This window comes from Malus sylvestris, chromosome 14, assembly GCF_916048215.2.
Source record: "Malus sylvestris chromosome 14, drMalSylv7.2, whole genome shotgun sequence".
Classification (NCBI taxonomy): domain Eukaryota; kingdom Viridiplantae; phylum Streptophyta; class Magnoliopsida; order Rosales; family Rosaceae; genus Malus; species Malus sylvestris.
The window spans coordinates 15757392-15780080 of record NC_062273.1 but is presented as its reverse complement, the minus strand read 5'-3'; the positions used below and the strand labels follow the sequence as shown (position 1 = coordinate 15780080).

Here is a 22689-nt window from a genome sequence, read left to right as displayed (position 1 = left end):
ATCTTCAAGCATCTCCAATGAGGCTACCTAAATGAGCTCCTCACCAAAATATGGGGAATGTTGGAAAATTTTATCTCCAATCACACGCTCCCAATTATGCTTCTAAGATAACAAAACTTCTAGGATCTCCTAAACCTAAGAGTGAGTGAGGATATCCTAGCAGTAACTGTTATAATTTTAATAATATTTTAAATAGAAATTTAATTTCTATTGGTTGATAATTATTATGACTTTAAATTAGAGAGAATGGTTGAAGTTTTTTTATAGGGAGCTCCTAAAATTACCTTCTAGTTTGTTTTTTTTGCAAAAATTTCATTTGAAAATAGAGAGCATGATTGGAGATGGTCTTACAAGTGACAAGAAATAACCACTAAACAGCAAGATTTGTGACTCGTGGAAATGCCTCCTTTAAATAGCAAGATTTGTGACTCGTGTGTAAATCATGAAGCAAAGTGACCACCATCACCTACCACTACAAACCGTAACCTCTTACACCACCATTTCCATTACCACTACCATTGTTGCCACCACCACCACCACAACCATACTCGCTCGCCACCACTACCACTACAACCACAACTGCCACTACCATCGTTGCCAACGCCGCTAGCCCCACCACCACCAGAAACACAACCGCCACCGCTACCATCGCTACCCCTACCACCATTATTACATATGCAACACAACCACCATACCCTTTATTGGCACCACCACCATCACAACCATTGCCCCTTGCCACCATTATCATGGTCATCGCCTACACTATCATGTCCCTTTTTATCCTTATACAATTTTTTTTTTGGCAAACATACAATTATATTTGTTACACTAAAATTTACCAAATGCTTTTACATTGATTTTCGTACTCACAACACTTTTAAAAATACAGTTTATCAAATGCTCAACTGGTTTATTTTCCAGCTGATTATTCTTAAATAAAGCAGAAGCAATTAAAAAAAAAACACACACACATAGCAATCCCAAACTGGTCCTTAAAGGTTCTATAAGTATGACATTTAATCTTTCTAATATAAATTATAATAGCACATTGTTGATATAGAACTCGACTAATTCACTTCACTAGAAAATTAACTTTAAAGACAACTTTTATTTTGTTTTTGTTTTTGGTTTTTTGTTTTTTGCCAAAACACCAAGGTTTTAAAAGACGCTAGGCGCTAGTTGGGCGGCGGGCAGAGGCCTAACGCCTAGGCGATTAGGGGCTGACGTCAGCCACAATATAAAATTAATAAAAATAAATTTTTTTAATAAAAATTAAAAAAATTAAAAAAAAATGAAAACCCAGGCTTCGAACTTAATGACTTTCGTCGGAGTTCGTCGCCGATGTTGATGATACACCCACAGACAAATGGCAGAGACTAAACCCAAGGGTTTCAACTAGGAGGCATGCGTTGAAGGTAAGGCGAGCAAAGCACCTGAACCTGCTCCTGCAGAAATCTGATGTATCCCATCGCTTCGTGAAGCACCGATGCCGTGTCCGTCTACAGACATTCAATTGTCTAATTTCCCAGAAGAACACACAAAAAAAAAAAAAATCAGATTTTTTGGGTGAATTTTCCAAAAATATGGTTGAAAAAAATGTAACTGGGGTTGGTTAATTTGGGGTTTTGCAATTTCACCTTGTCGTATGGTGAAACGAGTTGCTGCAGCGCTGTGATTCGTTCTCCAAGCTTCTCTTTCCTCTGTAAATTTGTAGAAAATCAGAACCCATGTGTAAAATCACAAAGGGAGTTGTTTTCCTTTGTAGAAACGGAAGAGAGAGAGAGAGAGAGAGAGCAGAGCATGCATATAGTGGGTTTTGAGGAGGGGGAGAAAGAAAGAGAGAGAGATGGGCATGCAGTGATGTAGATGACTTTTTGGAGTTCTGTTTTTGTTGAAAGGTCGGACCTTTTCGTTGCCGGCCGATGTGGGATTCTCGGATTTCATCTTTTCAGCGGCTCTCTGGGTTGGAGAGAGAGAGAGAGAGATAGAGAGAGAGATATAGTGTGTTCTGGAAAAATTTGAAAAGGAAAATGAGTAGGAAAAAGGAAAAAGGAAAAAAATGAAAAATTATTTTGTATTATTTTATAAATAAAAAAATACTAATATTTTATTGTCAATTGCTAGGGCTATTTAGTGTAGGGGTGGAGATGCAAAAGGCACTTACTGTTCATTAAGGGTAGTTACTGTTCACTTGATGGATTGAATAGTGAATAGCCTGGGGGGAGGGCTCCCACGCTAGAGTTGCTCTTACTACCACCATTAGACTCCTTTTGAGGGGTGGAACAAAGCCCAAACAAGTTTAGGGGCGTCAGAGTTACTTTGAGGTTGAATTGAACACACCCAAATTTAAGGGTTTTTGGCGGTTCGTGGCCGATTTGAGGTGTTTCCCGGCCAAATTGGGCTTGGTCTCAGGTATGAAAGTTGTTCCTCTCACTGAGATCTACTTTCCTGTAAAATTTGGTGATTTTTGGAGATAGTTGTTATTTTCCTGCGAATCGGGGCGGCCGACCGCAACCGGCGGCTGCACGTGCGGTGGCGTGTGGCCTGGGAGCCGACGTCGTATGTGTAGGCTAATTCTGTTGTTCTGAAACTAAATTTATTAAGCATTTAATGTAATACAATTGTTTGAAGCTAGATGGTGATTGTTAGTTATGTGTAGAAATATCAAAGTTTAAGTGAATTTGGATTTGTGAACTACGAATAGCTTCATCCCTGTTTAGGGTACGTAGGCAGTCTAACAAGATGTTAGATGTAGCCATAATACCAGTAAGATTAAATATCCAAGAATTAATCTTTGAATTAGAGGTGGCTTGATAGAAGAATTTGGGGAATTAAGTTTGTTTATACCATACTTTGGGCCTCCGTATTTAGATCTCGTATAAATACTCGGGGGACTCAAATGTAATTATGTAATAAATAGAGGGGTAAATATGTAATAAGTGAGGAGCCCTTATTCTATAAAAGGACCTTCTCACCCTCACAAACCTCAAGCCTCACATCCCCTAAACAGAGCTCTCATCCTCACAGAGAAGCTCTCTCAAACCCTCTATTTCTCTGGGGGACTCCCCCTCACCCTTGTAATCCATACATACAGTTAGAGAGAAATACAATCAACATCAGTGTGGACGTAGCCCAAACATTGGGGTGAACCACGATACATCTTGCGTTCTTTACTTTCTTGCAGATTCACGGTCGGATTTACGTTGTTCCAAGACCCCTCTGGTTTTGTGCATCAACATTTAGCGCCGTCTATGGGAATCGAAACGAAAATCTATGGCGGTTTTTTCATTTTTTTTCACCTCCACCGTGAATTTGCTCACCTAAAAACCACATATCCAAATTTCTCAATCCCAATCCTCCAAAACCCATGAATTCTCCAAATTTCTCAATCCACCAACAAACCCAATTGATTGATTCACAAAAAGTTCAAAGCTTTCCACTTTCCCACTTCCCCATATTCCTTAATCTGATTTCTCAATAAGCAGCTTTTCCTAATTGGAGATATGTTAGCTCTGGAAATGGCCCGGGATGAGCTGCTGGTCCTGGCGCCGGAGGAGATTACTCAGAAACAGGATCTGGTGCAGGCACCGGAGGAGTACAACAAGAGCCAAGAACACGAGTACGAGAGGAAGAGTGGGGATTACGAGGAAGGATTTGGTGCAGGCGAGACCAAGGATCGCGGGTTGTTTGATTTCTTGGGGAAGAAAGCTTCACTGATCTAATAGAAGCTCTAGCTCCAAACCCAAACACCTGGTTCGACCCACAAAACTCAAACCCAGTTCGAGCCCGACCCAACCAGTCTGAACCCATCAGCCGCGACCCTACGACCCATTATTGCCGTCATTGACAGAGCCAATAAATCTACCCTCTCTTATCACACAATTTTGTCAACTACAATGAGTTGTATCATAATTTTCTTGGAATCAGCCATCCAGATGATGACAAGTGGATGCAAGAAAAGAAAACCACCAAAACTTTCTTCCATCTTTGATGCGCCAACAGCTGCAACCTCATCTTTTGCAGCCATGGAAGTCTCCAACCAGTTTAACCAAGTGTTTAAAGTCATGGATGCAAATGGGGACGGAAAATCTCCCCTCTCGAGCTGAGCGACATGTTCTCGTACCTCGGATACAAGAAGTCGATCGCCACAAAGGAATAATGTTGGGTTTGGGAATGAGGAAGAAGATTGTGAACTCATGGATGCTTTTCATATTTTCGACACAGATAAGAACAGGAAAATTTCAGGCGAGGAGTTGCAAAAGGTTTTGGTGAGCCTTGGATGCCAAAAATGTAGGCTGAAAGAGTATAGGAAGATGATTAAAATGGTTGATAGGAAGGGAGATGGAGCTGTGGATTTTGAAGATAGAACCCCACCACAACCACTGAATACTCCAAAGTATTTAAGATGTTAAGTTGGTGTTTGAGGTACTGATGAGGAGCGCGCTGTCGACCACCAACATGCAAAAGCAAGGAATAAAGGGAGGTTTTGAACAATTGGGTGCGGTAAAGGCAAGCAAAGATGCCATCAACTTTTGAAAAAGAAAACTTTCGTCATGCATGTTCCAACTTTTCTGAAGAAGCCACTGGAATACGCACATGGAAAAAGATTTGCAACAACCCAGTACGCAATAGGTGCAGTACGCACCAACGATCTGCAACTTTCGAAACCTTTTTTTGAATGATGTCATTTACTTTGCTTATCTTTTGGAGACATATGTATAACCCCAACAGAGGGTAATCATAAATAAAGAAAGAAGGCAGCATGCCCAAAAAAAAAAAACGACAAACCCAAAATAATGGGCTGGAGTGTTATGTGGAGGGCGAAGGCCCATATGCCCAAAAGAGCTAGACCCTATGACTTTAAAATTATTTGGCAGCTTGCCGCTATTATCACCAACCAGGTGATCAAAATTATGTCCAGTACTCCAAAATTATTCGGCACCCTGCCGCTATTATCACAACCAGGTGATCAAAAGTACGTCCAGTACTCCAAAATTATTCAGCAGCCTGCCGCTATTATCACCAATCAGGTGATCAAAAGTACGCCCATTACTCTAAAATTATTCGACAGCCTGTCGCTATTATCACCCACTAGGTAATCAAAAGTACGTCCAGTACTCCAAAATTATAAATGAGCATCACTCATGTCAATCATACATAAACATTCATGAGCATCACTCATGTCAATCATACATAAAATTCATTACCATCATTCATGTCAACATTCATGAGCATCACTTATGTCAACATCCATGAGCATCACTCATGTCCATCAACATAAACATTCATGAGCATTACTCATGTCAATCAGCTTTGAAAGCTTCATTTATAGAGCTCCAACTTCAAAAGCTTCATTAACAAGAGCTCCAGCTTCAAAAGCTTCATTTACAAAAGCTCCGACTTCAAAGCTTCATTTACAAAAGCTCCAGCTTCAAAACTTTACTTTCAAAGCTTCACCTACAAAACTTCAGTGCATGGTATACAAAGACCGTCTCCGAACAACCCCCACTTTAGCCCATACATGGATTGAATTTGAAGTCTCCAGCCAACAACCTCTATTGACTAAAGACTTGGGGGACTACACTATGTATCATATATTGGGCTTTCGCAACTGGGCCTTATGAAAAATACTTGGGGGACTTAGCCCATTATTTATGTTTTGAGGAGTGAACCCTTATTCTATAAAATAGACTCCCTCACTTTCATTAGAGAGCACCCATTATTCATGTATTGAGGAGTGAGCCCTTATTCTATAAAAGGGACTCCCTCACCATCATTAGAGAGCATCGTCGCCTATTGAGCAACCGCCTCGCCGCGAGCATCACTCTTAGCCCATCATTTATGTATTGAGGAGCGGGCCCTTATTTTATAAAAGGGACTCCCTCACCATCATTAGAGAGTATCGCCGCCTACTGAGCAACTGCCTCGCCCGAGCATCAATTCTAACCCATCATTTATGTATTGAGGAGCGAACCCTTATTTTATAAAAGGGACTCCCTCACCATCATTAGAGAGCATCGCCGCCTATTGAGCAACCGTCTCGCCGCGAGCATCAACTCTAACCCATCACTTATGTATTGAGGAGCGAGCCCTTATTCTATAAAGGGACTCTTTCACCATCATTAGAGAGCATCGTCGCCAGCTGAGCAACCGCCTTGCCGCGAGCATCACTCCTAACCCATCACTTCTGTATTGAGGAGCGAGCCCTTATTCTATAAAAGGGACTCATTCACCTTCAATACCACAAGCCGAGCCAACCAAGGCAACATAAGCCACAATCCGAGCAGCCTCGCAACATGTGCTACTTTTAGTTGAGCATCATTTCACATTTGAGCACCGCCTTATATCGAGTATCAGTTCTAGACGACATTTACTTACTTTGGCCAACATATGGACTAAATTTCAAGTCTCCAGCCAAAACACTCTCTTGACTGAAGATTTGGCGAACTACTGTTTATACCATACTTTGGGCCTCCGTATTTAGATCTCGTATAAATACTCGGGAGACTCAAATGTAATTATGTAATAAATGGAGGGGCAAATATGTAATAAGTGAGGGGCCCTTATTCTATAAAATGGCCTCCTCACCTTCACAAACCTCAAGCCTCACATCCCCTAAACAGAGCTCTCATCCTCACAGAGAAGCTCTCTCAAACCCTCTCTTTCTCTAAGGGACTCCCCTTCACCCTTGTAATCCATACATACAGTTAGAGAGAAATACAATCAACATCAGTGTGAACTTAGCCCAAACATTGGGGTGAACCACGATACATCTTGCGTTCTTTACTTTCTTGCAGATTCGAGGTCGGATTTAAGTTGTTCCAAGACCCCTCCAGTTTTGTGCATTAACAAAGTTGTTATCTTAATTGATTGTTATGGCAATTAAAAACATGGTTAATTTTATAAGAATTAAATTGTTGGAGATTTAGAAGTAAGATAATAGAAATAGTAGCAAATGAAACGAGAGTTTAGTTTGGGCCTATCACTAAATTTATTATTTCTCGAAATAAAGTAAATATTTCGGGACCGGGGCGTTACAAATTTTCTATCTTTAAGAAGGTTATTACTTAATTGAGGTGTAGCTAAAAGAATATAATTTATTGACTTATTTTTTCTTAATGAAGTTATATTTCTAAATAGGATTCCTTGGGATAAAAAAGAAAAAGAATTTCTTGGGAATTATTTACTAAAAAAAGGTTTCTCGCATGTACGTGTGAAAATACTAGTATGTTATATAAACCTCAAATGTTTTAGTTTTCATATTTCTTCATCTCATGTAAACAACTCCAGTACCATTTTTTTCACCGTAATGAGAAATGGATTAATTAAATAGAGGTGAAAATAGAAAATAAAAGGCCAAAAATCTATTTTAACGTATACTATACGTACAAAACAGGCCCTTATCAATGTGAATACAATACACTTTGGTAGTGTGTTATTTCGACAAAGTTGAAGGGTGCCATTATCCACATCGTCAACTCTCTCAATCCTCATTCATGGCCATATAAGCCATCCTCCTCCACTCTCCATATCCTCTCTCTCACTCTTCCCCTCCCTCCCTCCCTCTCTCTCTCTCTCTCTCTCTAGCTCTTCCCCTCCCTCCCTCCCTCCCTCTCTCTAGAAAACACATAGAAACTAAACAAAAACCCATTTCAAATCTTCAAACTCCATAACCGACTCACAACCCAAAACCTCAAAGCTCGAGGCTTTTTAATGGGGTTCCCAGTTGGGTACACACAGCTTCTGCTCCCAAAGCTCTTCATCCAAACACTCTCTCTGCTGGGTCTAATCCGAAAACTCATCTCCGCCTTCTTCTCCCTGCTGGGTCTCCAATATTTCATCGAACAGGACAATGCCTGGTCCGACCCGCCGGCCCGATTCCCGGAGTTCTACTCCGTCTCCGCGGTTCTGATCCGGGAAATCCTGCCGCTGGCGAAGTTCTCGGACCTGGTGGACCCGCCGGAGTCGTGCGCCGTGTGCCTGTACGAGTTCGAGGGCGAGGACGAGATACGACGGCTCACGAATTGTCGTCACGTCTTCCACAAAGGGTGCGTGGACCGGTGGGTCGGGTACGACCAGAAGACGTGCCCGCTGTGTCGTACGCCGTTCATATCGGAGGATATGCAGGGCGATTTCAATGAGAGGCTTTGGGCCGCTACTGGGATCCCTGATTTTTACGGTGATTATTCTCACACTAATCTTGGCTTTGAATTGTAGCACTACTAATTCAAAGGTCTTTTACTTTCTTTTTACTTCAAAGAAAAGAAAAATTGAGAAGAAGAGTATGAGAATCGAACTCTCGATTTTGGTGCGAAAGGTGGAGTGGACCTCGCCGTCGTGGTCGTCGGTGAAACAGAAGAATCCAACTTTTGTCGTGAATGTAGTGCCTAAGATTCTACTACGGAGTTTGTAAAATGTGTAAATACACGATATTGTTGGATAAAAGAAAATTGAGAATTGAGTGACAAATGAGATGATCTTGTATAGTTTTTTTCTTTATTTCTTGAGAATTTTAACGAAAAGCTTCTGGTACGGTTCATTTTAAAGAAAAATCATATTTTTACACTAAAAAGTCAATCCTGATACTATTCACTTTATCCTTTATTTTGTCTTTATCGTTAAAACTCAAAGTTTTCAAATCATTTTCATTAGTTTTCATTTTTTTTCTTTGGTTGATGAAAAATGAGAATTTTGGGTTTTCTATGTTGTAACTCAGATTCCAAAAAAAAACAATTAGTTCTTGATTTGCAGATATTTATCTTTTTAATATTGAAAGAGGTCTCAATCTTTGTTAAATGATAACATTTCGATTTTGGTACCTAAGTATTTTGAGTGATGGGTTGTTTTAACTGCTTTGGAGTATTACCTATGTCCCTGTTTTACAAGATACAATTTTGTATTGAAATCCAAATAGCGGGAGTTGTGCGAGCACACTGTACTAATTAATTGACTTAAACTTATAACTATGAGTATTGGGTAAGTTAATTAATTGATATAATCCATATTTACAAGTATTCTGTGAGTATTATCTTTAGTTAAATTAAAATAAACAGACTTAATTCACATTTACGAGTATTAGTAAAGTTAAAAGTGATAAAATTGGTGTATGGTTAGTTTGGCTTTTGGCATGTATTTGGTAACTTGTAAGGTTGGTGATAGGGGTCATTGTTTAATTATGAAATCGAGCGTGACATTGTCGGTTGGTGGGTTCACACTGGACAAATTCTAGTAATGGAAGACATGAATGTCTTTGCAAATTCTCCAAGCATTTCAAATGGGCTTTAAATCAGATGGGATCTACTAACTTGAAAAAAAAGGAAAGAAAGAGTTTCCAAAAATAAAAAAAAAAGGAAAAAAAGGAAAGAAAGTGAAAAGATGAATAAGAAAAGAAAGAAAAAGAGGTGGAGATGATGTATTTTTTTTAATTTTTTTTTTGACAAACAATAACATCTACACTGAAAATGAGGTGATGGGGTTAGCCACACAATGTACTAGCAATTCGTCTTGTCGAGAATCAAACATAAGACCGTAGTATTAAGTGGCCACTATATATGTGCGTTTAAATATATGGGTTTTTGAACCTTGGTCCTTAATGTCGAAAAAGATTGAAATTACATTAAAACTTGACGTTGGATTATGTATTGGTTTTAGTCTTTTGACGTGTACATTAATTCTTGTTTATGACAGTTCCCATGCATACGAAATTTGATACATTTGAATGAGAGGTCTCCTACATACGAAAGAGTTGTCACTTATACTCAATTTTTTTGTTTTTGTTTTTTCTTCTGTTTTATTATAGAGGGGAACTACACTTGTCAGTATATACGAGAAAAATGGAAGATTTTAATATGTTCATATGCCTACTAAAAGAAAAAAAATCCAGGCTTCCAGGAATCTTTTTTCTATATTTTATTTTTCTTTTTGTTTCCCTGAAATCTTCTCTTTTCTGCCCTTTTCTTTCGAAAAACGTCTTGCAACAAACTTTGCCGGCACCAAGAAATATGGTTTTATTCAGAACAAGATGATTAAACAAACGTATGATGATGATGATGTTGCATTCTCCTTCCTTTCCCAAACATATCTTGTCTTTTGGTTTTGTCACTGATAATGAAATCACGTTGAAATTGAACTACAGTCCAATCAGCCAGCCATCTTTCCAAATGATTTTCATGGCAAGTCAACTAATTAAAGAGACAAATATGAATATTCATAACACACGCTATTTTTTTTTTTTGACAAACGTTATTATCTACATTATAAGAAATTAAGTGTGTTTAGCCTCACAATAGGCTAACAATAATATGATTTAAATTTGCATTTAGCGACAATCGAACCTAATTAAGATATCTCACTTATAAGTAAAGAAGAAAACTATTAGACCGTGTAACACGTGGTATTTAGAGATACATACCTAAATTTGGAATATACGACAATCGAACCTAAAACCCCTCGTCTAGTTGATCCAATTCCTAAGTTTGGGATATTTCATTACGGGTTTTAGATATACCATTAAGAATTTTAATTTCTTACGGCAAGTAAATGCATGAAAAGTTATGAATTGAACACTCATTTGCTATCTGTTCTCGTTCCTTTTATTAATAGATGAACGGAATCTGTAATTATTCTATCGTTTGTTAAAAATAAAATATTTTGATCATTTTATTCGTTATTCAATTGGTTTACAAATTGTTCCTTGGCAAAAAACGACACAAATTTGATATGACATGCATTCATTGGTGAGATGATTGAAAATTTGAGAGTTGATTTTCTTGGAGTAGGTGATGAAGTTGCATAATTGAAGAGGCAATGACATCTATTGACTCATAAGCCAAGGGGCAAGGCAGGGAGAAAAAGCCACCGCGTGTGGCTAGTTTTCAAACATGCAGAGCCCACATTAGGGTTTCTTAATCACAATTGAGGATATTTTATTTCTTTCTAATAAGAACACGTAATCCTTCTAGATAAATAACTTTTGAATTAACAACTTTTGAATTTGTTAATTCAAAAGCATTTTGGCTTTTGTTTTCTTTCTTTGTTTCCCCCTTTAGGCGAACCCCACAAATATGTAGAATTTCTGATACAATATTTTGACTTTCTTCGAACTACAGGTAAAACATCACCATTTTCAAATCCCTTGTTCTAGAAGAGGAGCATTCCAAACCCTTCCTAGTTGATCGTGGATGATTTTCGCATGCATATCTCACAGTTGCAGGAGACAAGTATTTCACATGTTCCCTGATTTGATTTGAGAATCATCTTAATATTATTTAAGACATCTGTTTCAAGACTGGTATGTAGTTTAACAAACAATATTATCTACAATAAGGAAGTGAGATAGTGGGATAAGTGATAGGGATTTTACCACCTGTAAAAGTAGGGATAAAAATACTTAAAAATATTTGCAAGATAACAAGGTAGTTGTAGTATAAACGGCTCAAGCAAGGTCGTTTTTCGTAGGGATTGGATAAATAATTTGTATTTAAACTAATTTTTAATTAACTATTTGAAAACAAAGTTTAGAAGAGGTTGATTTAATGACCTAAAATATTAAAAACGAATTTAATTAAAAACAATTAAATAAATTGACAAAGTAAAGAAAACAAAAGAAAAATAGTTTTGGAAAACCAAATTGTAAAAACCTAGGGTTCCGCCGTCCCCTTAACCTTAACAATCATATGTAGATTTACCAATTACTTATAAATTACCCATGCAACTTTGAAGGTTACGTATATCAAGGAAGAAATAAATCCAAGTCAAGGAAGATAAGAAATCAGCTCAAAAAAAGGAACATTATCCAAAACCTTATCTTACCTTATCTTATCTTATCCTATCCTAACTTAATTCTAGCTGCATGGGGGATTTATTTTCAGATTAGGACACATTAAAATAGGTTTCTAGAAACCCTTATCCACTCCTACAAAGGTGCCGAACCTTATCCCTTGTTTTTCTAGGAATCAGCCACAAAACAACCTTTCTAGAAGGCTTTATCCCTTGTCCTACAAATCTGGCGCCTGGACCCTTTCTAAAAGCTCTAGAACCTGCAATCCTTTTCCCTTAGGATTGTGCAAATCTTTTCCCTTCAGATTTTGGTGAACCCTAGTCCTTTTCCTTCATGAATTGTGCCAAATACACATTCATTTCCTTCATAAATTCGTGGGTTTCCCTAGCCCTATAAATACAAACCTTTGTGCAGCAATTAATCCACCACCCTCTACCATCAGATCACCACACCATCCACCTTTCATCACAAATTCGTACAAACAACCATTCACCATAATTTAGACCATCTTCCATCACAATTTCGTGCCATACATCCCTCTAGTGCCGCAGATTTGCAAGGAGAAAGGAGAGGAGTCCCTGGAGCCGTGCTTGCCATTCAAGACGTTGGATTGTTGGAGCATTTCTAGGTGTTTTCTATCTTTGATTTCAATGTTTAATTTAAGTTATCTTTGTTTATTTGTGAGTATGAGGAACTAAACCCCTCTTAGCTAGGGGGAATTCGAAACCATGTTCATGCTTGGAATATGATTTGATTACTTTCAGTTGTGATTCATAAGTTGTGAATTCAATTTACTTATCCGTTTGAATTAAAACTGATTTGTGTGTCATGTGTGGAGAAGAACCTCCTAGCTAGCCTATCATCCATAGTTTTACCCAAATTCGTGCAAATTTCATTAGTTCTTTAATTTACTTGTTTTGTTTTCAAATTCGTCAAAACCAAACCCCCTTTACTTTGTTGAGTCATATTAGTTAGAAACTTATTTAGTTTGTGTTTTTAAGTGTTTTGAACCAAGTTACAACCTATTTTCGTCCAATTTCACTCTTAGTGGCAGATTTGAGTCTTTTAGCTTGTTTTGTGCTGTTTTGAGTCTTTTGAGTTGCTTTAGTGTTTTAAAGTTTAGTTTTGTATTCTTTGAGTCAGTTTAGAGGTTATTAGCAAACCCTCCTAATCTCAGGTTCAGAACGATCCCTACTTACATTCTTTACTATAATTGATACAAGAGGGTTTAATTTGTGTGTCAACTTAATTTTCACATCACTCCGAATCGAGCTGTGCTGGCTGACACTTGGAAAGTGACGAAGCCATAAAGTGTGATGATGTGGAAATATTGTGAATAAATTTAAATCTAAGAGTGCCTAAATACCAGAGTGCATTGGTGAGCAGGAATGAACCCACTTCACACGTGACGTTAAAGCATAAGCAAGTATAGAAGAGTGAATTAAGAATCGTACCCTCGAAATAATCTCCAATATTAAGAATCACCATGATTCCTCGACGATAAGAAAGCTCAGCTAAGAAAACCTGGAGGGTGAAGACAAGACAAAGGTGAATGGCCCAGAAGATAAAATTTTAATAGAAACCATATAAATTTCTATAACCCCTCGCTACAACGCCTGTAAAATTTCCAGAATTAGAATATAAAAATATACATATACATATATATATATATATATATATATATATATATATATATATATATATATATATATTAGTTCAAGTCATGCTTCACATATTTATAATCATATGCGAACTTATCACATATTCATCACGTCTGCTAGCTTGTCACGTATTCATTACATATACTAGCTCATCACGTATATTCATTATATATGCTAACATTTCATCACATATAGGCTAGCATCTAAGTCGGAGTCACCTCTAGTGACCTATACGACATATTCATATCTCATCACATATCTCATCAATCATGGCTAGCATATAAGTCAGAGTCACCTCTAGTGATCTACACGACTTATCCATATCTCATCAATCAATCTAGCCGGAGTCACCTATAGTGACCTATACGGCATTACACTGCACACAAGTCAGAACCACTGTAATGGTCTGTACGATAGGACTGGGCACCTAAATTGGATCCAATGTGAACATATGGTGTGGGAGGTGACATTATAAACAGGTTGTGCCATATCTTTGGCTAAATCATAATCACCCGGGGTGCAGGTTTATGAGCTTTAAATGCATCGAATACAATGTATACGATTCATAAGCAACCTGTACGATAATACCAGAGTTGCCTACTATTGCAACCTATACGATAGTGTAGGAGTTGCTTTAAACATAATTGTAGTCATATCATAACCCCATCAATTCAAATAATACCGTATACTTACTTGAACTTACCTAAACTTACCTGAAATTACCTGTGTGTCCTGCGTTCACCTTTGCACTTCAGAGCGTTCACAATAATTATGAGCATAGAATATAAAAATATTTCATAGTGCTTCCAATTATATAATACGATGTACTAACTATTAATCACCAAAACATAAAGTTAAAACACACATTTTTCACCAATATCCCTCACATTACTCAATTCCTTAAGCAAGGCTATTATCTTGATTATATAATCTCATATGGCTGCATCTAATGTCTGGTTAGATTGCCTATGTACCCTAAACAGGGATTAAGCCATTCGTAGTTCGCAATAATTATTTATGGTAATACGCATATGGATATATCATGATGAAATCTAAACTCAACCATCTCATAGTATTTTATAACATATAAATATATATATGTCATGGCATAAATTTCTTAGTTTTATTTAAAAGCATTTATAGAATTATCAATCATGAAAAATATTATAAGCAAGGAAAGATCCACTCAGCTGGAGTCCGTGCTACAACTTCCTAGCACAAACATTGAGGTGTCACAAACGATCGGCGCCTGTGACCAATTATCAAACCATGTCTTAGAATTCTCGTCGATACAATACATAACTTACATCGCACATGAGTCTACGTAATTCGGTCCAGAAGATCTACAAATCAGATCTCTGATCCGTAACTTCCAAGGATCCACATTATGCTTCCAGAATAACATACTAAAGTTTCAAAACGATCCAACGGTCGGATCTCAGCCAATTGCCAAAACCAAGTGGCGGTTAACATTTTATTTTACGAACTTACAAATCCAATTCGAGAAGATCCGTATGTCGGATTCCCAATCCGTAAGTTCCTATATTCTTCAAATATTATGAATAATAACCAATTAAAGTTTGATGACAATCCAACGGTCGGATCATTGATTCAGATAATGGCCTATTAACATATCTTGTAGAATTTTGGTTATAACGATCAATCTACGTCATTCAATTCTCAAAACTGAATTCAAGGCATCAAATATAGCCTAAAAATAGTATTGGCGGCCCTCTGGCCACGCGTCGCCGTGCGTGCCACCGTGGATGGTGGTTGGCTGCCCCGACTCGCCGGAAAAATCAACTATCTCTAAAAATTACCAAAATTTGTAGATTTGAAGAACTCAATAACTTTCATACTTGTGACCAAGGCCAATTTGGCATGGAAAGGCTCCAATTTCATCAAAACCCGTCGGTAACCCTAGTTTTGGGTGTGATCGATTCGTCCTCTACTCAACTCCGCCGCTCCAACCAACAATTGGGCATTGTTTCTAGGCTCAAGGGAAGTGTATGGGTAGTGGTAATTGGAAGAAATTGTTTCAGAAATGGTAGATTTGGAGCAAAGACCTCACAGCACCCGTGTGGGTGTTCTTCACGAAATCACAACAAAATTCGTTGATTTTTGGGTCGAATTGGATGCTAGGATATCTTGAGGGTGTTTGAGGGTGATGGGAGGTTGAAGAAAACTGGAAATTTGGACAAAAAACCGTTGGGAAAACACCTTATAGAACTGGGTCTTCGCACGGGTTAGAAGGACCCGACTGCTCCCCTTCTTTTCCTTCTCCCTCCTTTCCCTTCTTTCCCTCTTCTGGTTGGTCGTCCTCTCCTTCTCTCTTCTCCTGATTCGCCACCTTTTCCTTTTTCCAAATTGGGCAGCTTTGCCCAATCCTGTTTGCCCTCCATTTTTCCTCCCCGGCTCTCTTCTTTTCTTTTCCCATATTCTAACAATACTCCTATAAAAAAAATACTTATATCTATATATATATATATATATAATTTCTATATATATAAGTATAAATATTAGCTAAAACCAAAATACTTCTTGGGTTTATAGTTCCGTAAAACTTTAACCGTAACTCCAAATCCTCTTCTACATGTGCCTACGCATCCGTAAGATCGAGCTCTATCCGAATATGTCAATAAACATGACAAAATATACGAGAGTTACACACATCCTCGAAATATCATGTTTTGCCCATAGGGCATTTCCGTCCTTTCATGTATTAAAATTATAAAAACCATAATTTTTAGGGACGGGCTGTTACAACTAAGATATATAGATAATTTAAAGCACAGTAATTAATAATTCAAAGCATGCATGCATAATATCATAAGAAATTAAATAAAAACTACATATTCATGCTAAGGCTCAAGGCATTGCAAATTAGTTATAAACAACCATAAAACAAAAGGAATTTATTAAAAACATGGATAGAAAACACCTTGAAAATAAACTTGAATCTTTAAAACCTGGCAAATTATTGATGCGTGCGTTCCCCTTTCTCCTCCCCTTTTAACCCTAATGGCTATATCTCTTATTTATACTAATACAAAATAACCCTAAAAAGTCTTAGAATAAAACTAGAAACATAATAAAATAATAAAACAGAAAATAAAAGGTTTCCCATTTGAACTAGAATTCGGAGTTCTCAGAAAATCAGATTTTTGACCAACCAAATCAACTTCGATTTGGTCCCAAAAGGTCTTTTTGAAAGCTGGAGACGTCCTTACAAATATTCAAAAGGAATCTTCCTCAAAATATGCCATCTTGACCTTCAAAATACCCAAAACGTCCAAAAATGTCAATCTGGGAAAGTTGCGCGTTGGGCTTAATTTCATCGCCACGGTCAAACGGCTTGGTAGAAAAATCTGGAATTTTGACACAATCATCTTGAAAAACTCATGAACATCCTCGAATTGGAATAACTTCAAAATTCATCCGTTTGGTTACTTTTTGTTCTACAGGAAGTCGATGTCCTACATTGAAAATACATAACAAAGTATCAAAATTCTACCAAAATAACCAATAAATTATAACTAAGAATAGGGTAAAATATATAGTATAATATCGCCTCATCAATAAGCCTCACAATGGGCTAGCAATAATGTCTCGTTTGTATAATTGAGTTTATTGAATGATATTGACTCTATTAAAAGAAATACGGAATGGATATTTTAAGTGAAATTACCTATGTAAAAATTCATAATTTTTTTGTGGTAAAAAATTTGACCACTATATAAAGTTTGTTGCAGTCCTATTAGATTAGGAATGTGATTGTGTAAATCCTAGTATATCTTGGAATATCTCTTATATTCTTATTAGGAGTTGATTACCTATTAAGAGTTGTAAATCTAAAAGGATAAGGAATTAACCTTCTTTACTACTATAAATAAAGGCACAATGGGGTGGAATAGAACACACCTCACAATTACATATCTCTCTCTTCTCTCTACTATTGCCGCACCTTTCTCTCTCTCCATGGCCTCCATAATCGTTCAATAAATTATGCCTATAACACGTTATCAGCACGCTCTTGACGTTACGCTAAAGAGAGTTTGATCTTCAATCAAGAGAATATTACGTTTTAATCATTCTTTTTATGATTAATTTATGATTTTATTGAATTGATCTACATGCTATTGATTCAATTTAATTTTTCTTTGTTGAACATGATACAACGTATTGGAGATGCAATTCTGGCTTTCCAAGAAGGATCTTCTATCTTCTACAAATTGAAAGGCTTTTGTAGTTTTCTGCAAAGCATATATGCTTAAAATAAAGTAAGATATTTGAAACAACCGTGAAGCATGAAAACATTCCCCATGATGCATGAACCTCCCTATGTTCATATTTTCCTTCCGATATATATATTGTATGTGTTTATATTTTTGTCAATATATATATTTGTTTCATGCATCGCACAATTAAATTGTTATGTGGAGTATGTGAGCCAATGTATACAAAATAAATTAGAAGCATATTTAGGGTTTTCTAAACACTAGGTTCGAAAAATTGGGTATATTTTTCAGCACTACCATGGGATGGCATCATCCTAATGCCTTTGGACCACCTGCGCAACCCTTTTTGGGCCTGCGGCTCCACACTGTACCACAACTAGGCCTCCATCTGGGTTGATACTTGCATAGGCCAGAAGCCTTATGTCTAAAACCACAGCCAGCAGCCTTGCTTGCTGGGCTTTCGTGTCCCCCACGCCAGCCCAAACGACTGGGCTTGTCTTGAACCCAAACTGAAGCCAGCCTTTGCGCTGGGCTTTGTGCAAGCACCCACGACACGCTTCCTGTAGCCCAATTTGTTGGGTTTGAAACCCAGCTGTAGTTGGGGTTTTCTCCTATACCCCCATGGCATGCAGCCTACTCCCGAGGCCTTTTAGGGCCCAACCTCTTACTCAAGGCACCCAACCCGAGCCCAATTATTTTTGGGGCAATATTTTTGACCCAAATGCTATTATTTTAGCATTCTAAATAATTTTTAACCTGTATGTTAATATTATTTTTGCTTCTACAATTGACCCATATGGCCCGATTTATTGAATTAATTAAAAGTGACCTGCAGTCCTTTAATCTGATAATGAATCCAAAATTATGTACCTGAAGATCACTTTTGGACATTAACGATTCAATAATTTATTTTAATACTTTGAACCATTGACATACTTTTGTAGTAACGAAGCTCTCACACTTGAGTTCCCGAAGAAACTCGAATCCACTACACTTAGTTGTATATTGCATTCTGTGTTCTTGCAGGAACCTCTCTTTTATGAACTAAACGTTCAAACTAAATTAAACCTGTAGTTTCAAATTTAGTGCCTTTGAAACCCGAAGTTTTAATAAAACAATACACCCATGAAAACCCGAATTTTTCATGAAAACCATTTCTTAGAACCCAAATGTTCTAACTTTGATGCTCATGGATGATTCATTCCCATAGCATTAATCACAATCGTGTTCCCTCCAATTCAATGGATTGTCGAACCGTCACAAGTTCGATTTCCCTTATTTGGACGTTTCTAATAGAAACCATTTTATATGTGGGTACAAGGCGTGAATCTCCGCTTGACTATCAAGAAGCTGAGACACCATTGAAGCCAACAATGGCAAAGAATAGCTGAATAAGCCTCCGCCATGATCTTCATTCAAAGACTTATGCCCAAAGCATTACAAACAGAAATACCTCCCGAACAAGGATTCCATGGCTCTTTGGCTCGCTTCTATGGACCATTGAATCATGAAAGATATTGCCCAAAGCACATCATGATTATATCCATGAATGAGTACGATTCTGAAGTTTATACATCCGATCGAATTTTGACTGGAGAATACTTTTCTCGTTCTTCCATGTTTCTAACTCACTCCTGAAGCAGCAGTGTAGAAAGTGGAAGTTTACCAAATTCTTGGATCTGATTACTACCACAAACATATGGTAGAATTAGGGCCTGCCATGGTGTGGCATCATGCTTGAAGCATGATCCTTGGCACCTAAGACCTAAAACTTCAAGAACAAGGGATAGTATTCCCAAACCTTAACCCTGCAAAATCTACTTCCATCTTGATGAAATGGATCATTGGTTATGCACTTGTTCGTGCTCTTACCAATGTTGTTAAGGAGTACCATTCTAATAGTCAATATGTGAGACTAATTTTGCTCCACCGAACTTCATTGGAAGAGTAGAATTTTGACATGGATTGGCTTTCTTAGCTGAATCCCCTTAGTAAACCATTTACTTTATGAGAATTTTTCTATGTTCTTGGATTCAAGTTTGGTGTATGTTTTACTTATGGATAATCTTATTGATATTGTCCTCGAATATGAGTTAATTGAATCATGTTTCTTAATACATGTGATCGATTCAATTAAACATGTGATTATGTAGGAATGTGGGATGTGATACTACACACACTAACCTTACACCTAAATCACAACTATAGCAGCGACTTCAGGTCTATCCAACTTGACTAAGAGCATTGGCACGCTCCTCGTTGTATGAGTGGTACTGAATCATCATTTAAGGGACCTTAAATTCTCTCTGTCGTTGAGTTTTTGAGGATATTCGAGAGAACAATGATCATAAATGAAACCACTGAAAAAATAGAGTGAAATATCTTTGCATCACCTCCAAGAATGAGCCTGAAGCTTTGATTTGGGGTCCATGAGTTGTCTCCCAACTGGGAATACACCACATGTGGCCGGCCTGGAACCTGGTGATTGAGCAATTTACTTGCTTTGGCACGACCATTTGGGACACTTAGGACGAACAATGATGCTACAATGCATCTCCTTCCTCGAAGTAAGAATCTTGTGCTTACAAGCACACTTTGCCAAGACTGCTCATTAGGGAAATTGATTTTTTATATCATCCCCTGCAAAGATACGAAACAACTCTCTTTTCACAGTGGATTCAAGGGAATATATGTGGACTAATCTAACCAAAATGCGGACCATATGAATACTTATGGTTTTAGTTGATGAATAGACAAACTGGTCACATGTTTGTCCACACACATTGCTGCTAAACCCCCTGGCCAATTAAGGGTTCACCACCTTACTTATCCTTTAAGGTCCAGGAGACTGGATAATGTCGGAGAGTTTATATCGACAGTTCAATTTCCATGTTCACCCTAAATAGCCTCACCTAGTGATCATAAAGCGCAATTTAAATGATCGCCTAGATTTTAATAAACGTACCAAGTTTTCGGTTTCTACCTAAGGCTATGCAATCTTGTACGTAGCTATATTGGTCCGCCTTGAGACCCATTGCCATCCAACCTATTTGACGTTACGATTGGTTACTGGGTACGAACTTGACGATTTTTGTATTTACGCATTTGAGTGTGCATTCCATGAGCCAAGTTGAGTCGCTGCAACGTACCAATATGGGTCCTCAAAGAAGGATGCGTATCTTTTGTTGATCATGATTCTTCACATTAGCTCTCTTCGATCCCTTGCATGCGATCTCTTTACCGCTCATTTTCGGGTTGTCACTTTAATGAGACAATCTTCCCACTATTAGGGGGAGATAAGAACGTCAACGTTCCTGTAGAACAGTGCGAATTTACGTGGATGTTGCCCACTATGTCTCATCTCGATCCCCATACCGCACAAGTGTGATAAGCAAATGCGATGAATTCTAACTTTCAGAATGTTACTCCAGAAGCATTCCTCTGATTTAGCTAAAGTGTCGACATCATATACCAGCTGCAAACATGCCTGCATGGATAGATGTACTTAACGGACGTCGAGTCAACATCCCTGGAGGGTGTGCCACCCTTGTTGGACGATTTGGACGCTCCTATTGGATGGTCCAGTACACTGGTAGATAGCCAATCAATCTGTCTTGGCTTGGAGCACGATAGATCACTCGGTTCGTATGATTCACTTCCCTTGAAGAGGAAGACACGACACAACAATGAATCTAAACTCGATCACTGTCTCAAATCATTTCCATCTCATGAGATTAATCTAGATTACTCCTGAGACTTAAAGTTCTTGGTCCAGTATACTGGTTTGGATGAGAAAATGGAATTGAAATGAGATTACCATCGATGATGTTTTCACTTATATGGTAGCTACCGACATAAATGAAAAGCGACGATATCAAACCGTGTTTCGTTGATTAAGTGACAACGTAGAACTGATTCGACGACCAAAATTACAATCTAGGTAACCCCGTTGTTCCTTACCAAAGTGTGTTTATACCTATCGTTCCTACACTGCCCAAGGTAACCTTGTTGTGTTACAAGTGGGAAAGGAAGCGTTATGAGATGAATGAAATAGTGTGATATGATGCATGCCTTACGGCGAAAGGTTTCTCTCAAACGTCCTGTGATTGATAGCAGCATGATAAAATGTGGTTAGTGGTTTCTCCATGGGGATATAAATATAGAGATTTACTTGTACGTTCCTGAAGAATTACATGGACTGGTTCAAATAGTTCCAAAACCACAGAACACCCTCTTAACTTGTTTGAGGCGTTCACTTACAATCCGACGAATGTGGTATACCCGTCTAAGTGATTATTTGATCAGTCAGAGATGAATTATGCCATTGCGTGTTAAACTATGAAGTCTTATTCCAAATTGCTAGAGTTACAGTTTATGTCGTTGACATGCACCTCACTAAGACTCTAGAAGAGTTTGAGAAAATTACCTTGCACTTGAAGATGGAATTTGAGATAAAGGATCTTACGAAAACTTGTTTATGCCTTGACCTGAAGTTCAAGCGTTGTTCTGACAGTACCTTGGTTTACCAGTCGAACTACACCCCTAATGTGTTACCTTTGAGTATACCTATGATCGTCTATACGTTTATGGAATCCGAAATTCCATATCTAAGTTTAGCTTTGTGCTTTATTGTACTTAGCTCATTGTATTAAGACAAGACATCTCATTCACTGTTGATCTATTGGTAAAGATACAGCACCGCGCCTACACGTATCCACTGAATTGGTATTAAAGACGTACCCTGAAGGTAATACGTGGGAAAATCCCAACACATCTCAAGCGGATCCAACCCCCTTGATCCTCGAAATGATGTTTTCCTTGTTTGTTATGCTGACACAGGTTACTTATCAAACCCCAAATGGTTATGTCTTTACCGTTAGGGATATCCCAATATCTTGGAGGTCCACGATATGACCTTAGTTGCGAAATCTTCGAATCATTCAAAGACTCACCTCACTTCACGACGCCACAAGTGAGACATGGTTAGGAGTTTTTTTTAGCATATTCAAAA

General features: G+C 37.9%; 2 protein-coding genes and 1 pseudogene across 2 annotated transcripts; 2 read left to right on the top strand and 1 right to left on the bottom strand.

The window, feature by feature from the left end:
* Positions 1 to 1367: 1367 nt before the first annotated feature.
* On the bottom strand, positions 1368 to 1944 carry LOC126599053 (transcription factor bHLH113-like). The gene is made up of 3 exons (XM_050265418.1): positions 1906 to 1944; positions 1638 to 1700; positions 1368 to 1499 (listed from the first exon to the last, which is right to left on the bottom strand). Exons 1-3 carry the CDS (start codon positions 1942 to 1944, stop codon positions 1392 to 1394), a joined length of 210 nt encoding a protein of 69 aa, XP_050121375.1. The 3' UTR covers positions 1368 to 1391.
* Positions 1945 to 3896: 1952 nt separating this feature from the next.
* On the top strand, positions 3897 to 4412 carry LOC126599052 (probable calcium-binding protein CML25; annotated as a pseudogene).
* Positions 4413 to 7542: 3130 nt separating this feature from the next.
* On the top strand, positions 7543 to 8469 carry LOC126598525 (brassinosteroid-responsive RING protein 1-like). The gene has a single exon (XM_050264887.1). The coding sequence runs from the start codon at positions 7714 to 7716 to the stop codon at positions 8215 to 8217; it is 504 nt and encodes a 167-aa protein (XP_050120844.1). The 5' UTR covers positions 7543 to 7713; the 3' UTR covers positions 8218 to 8469.
* Positions 8470 to 22689: the final 14220 nt, after the last annotated feature.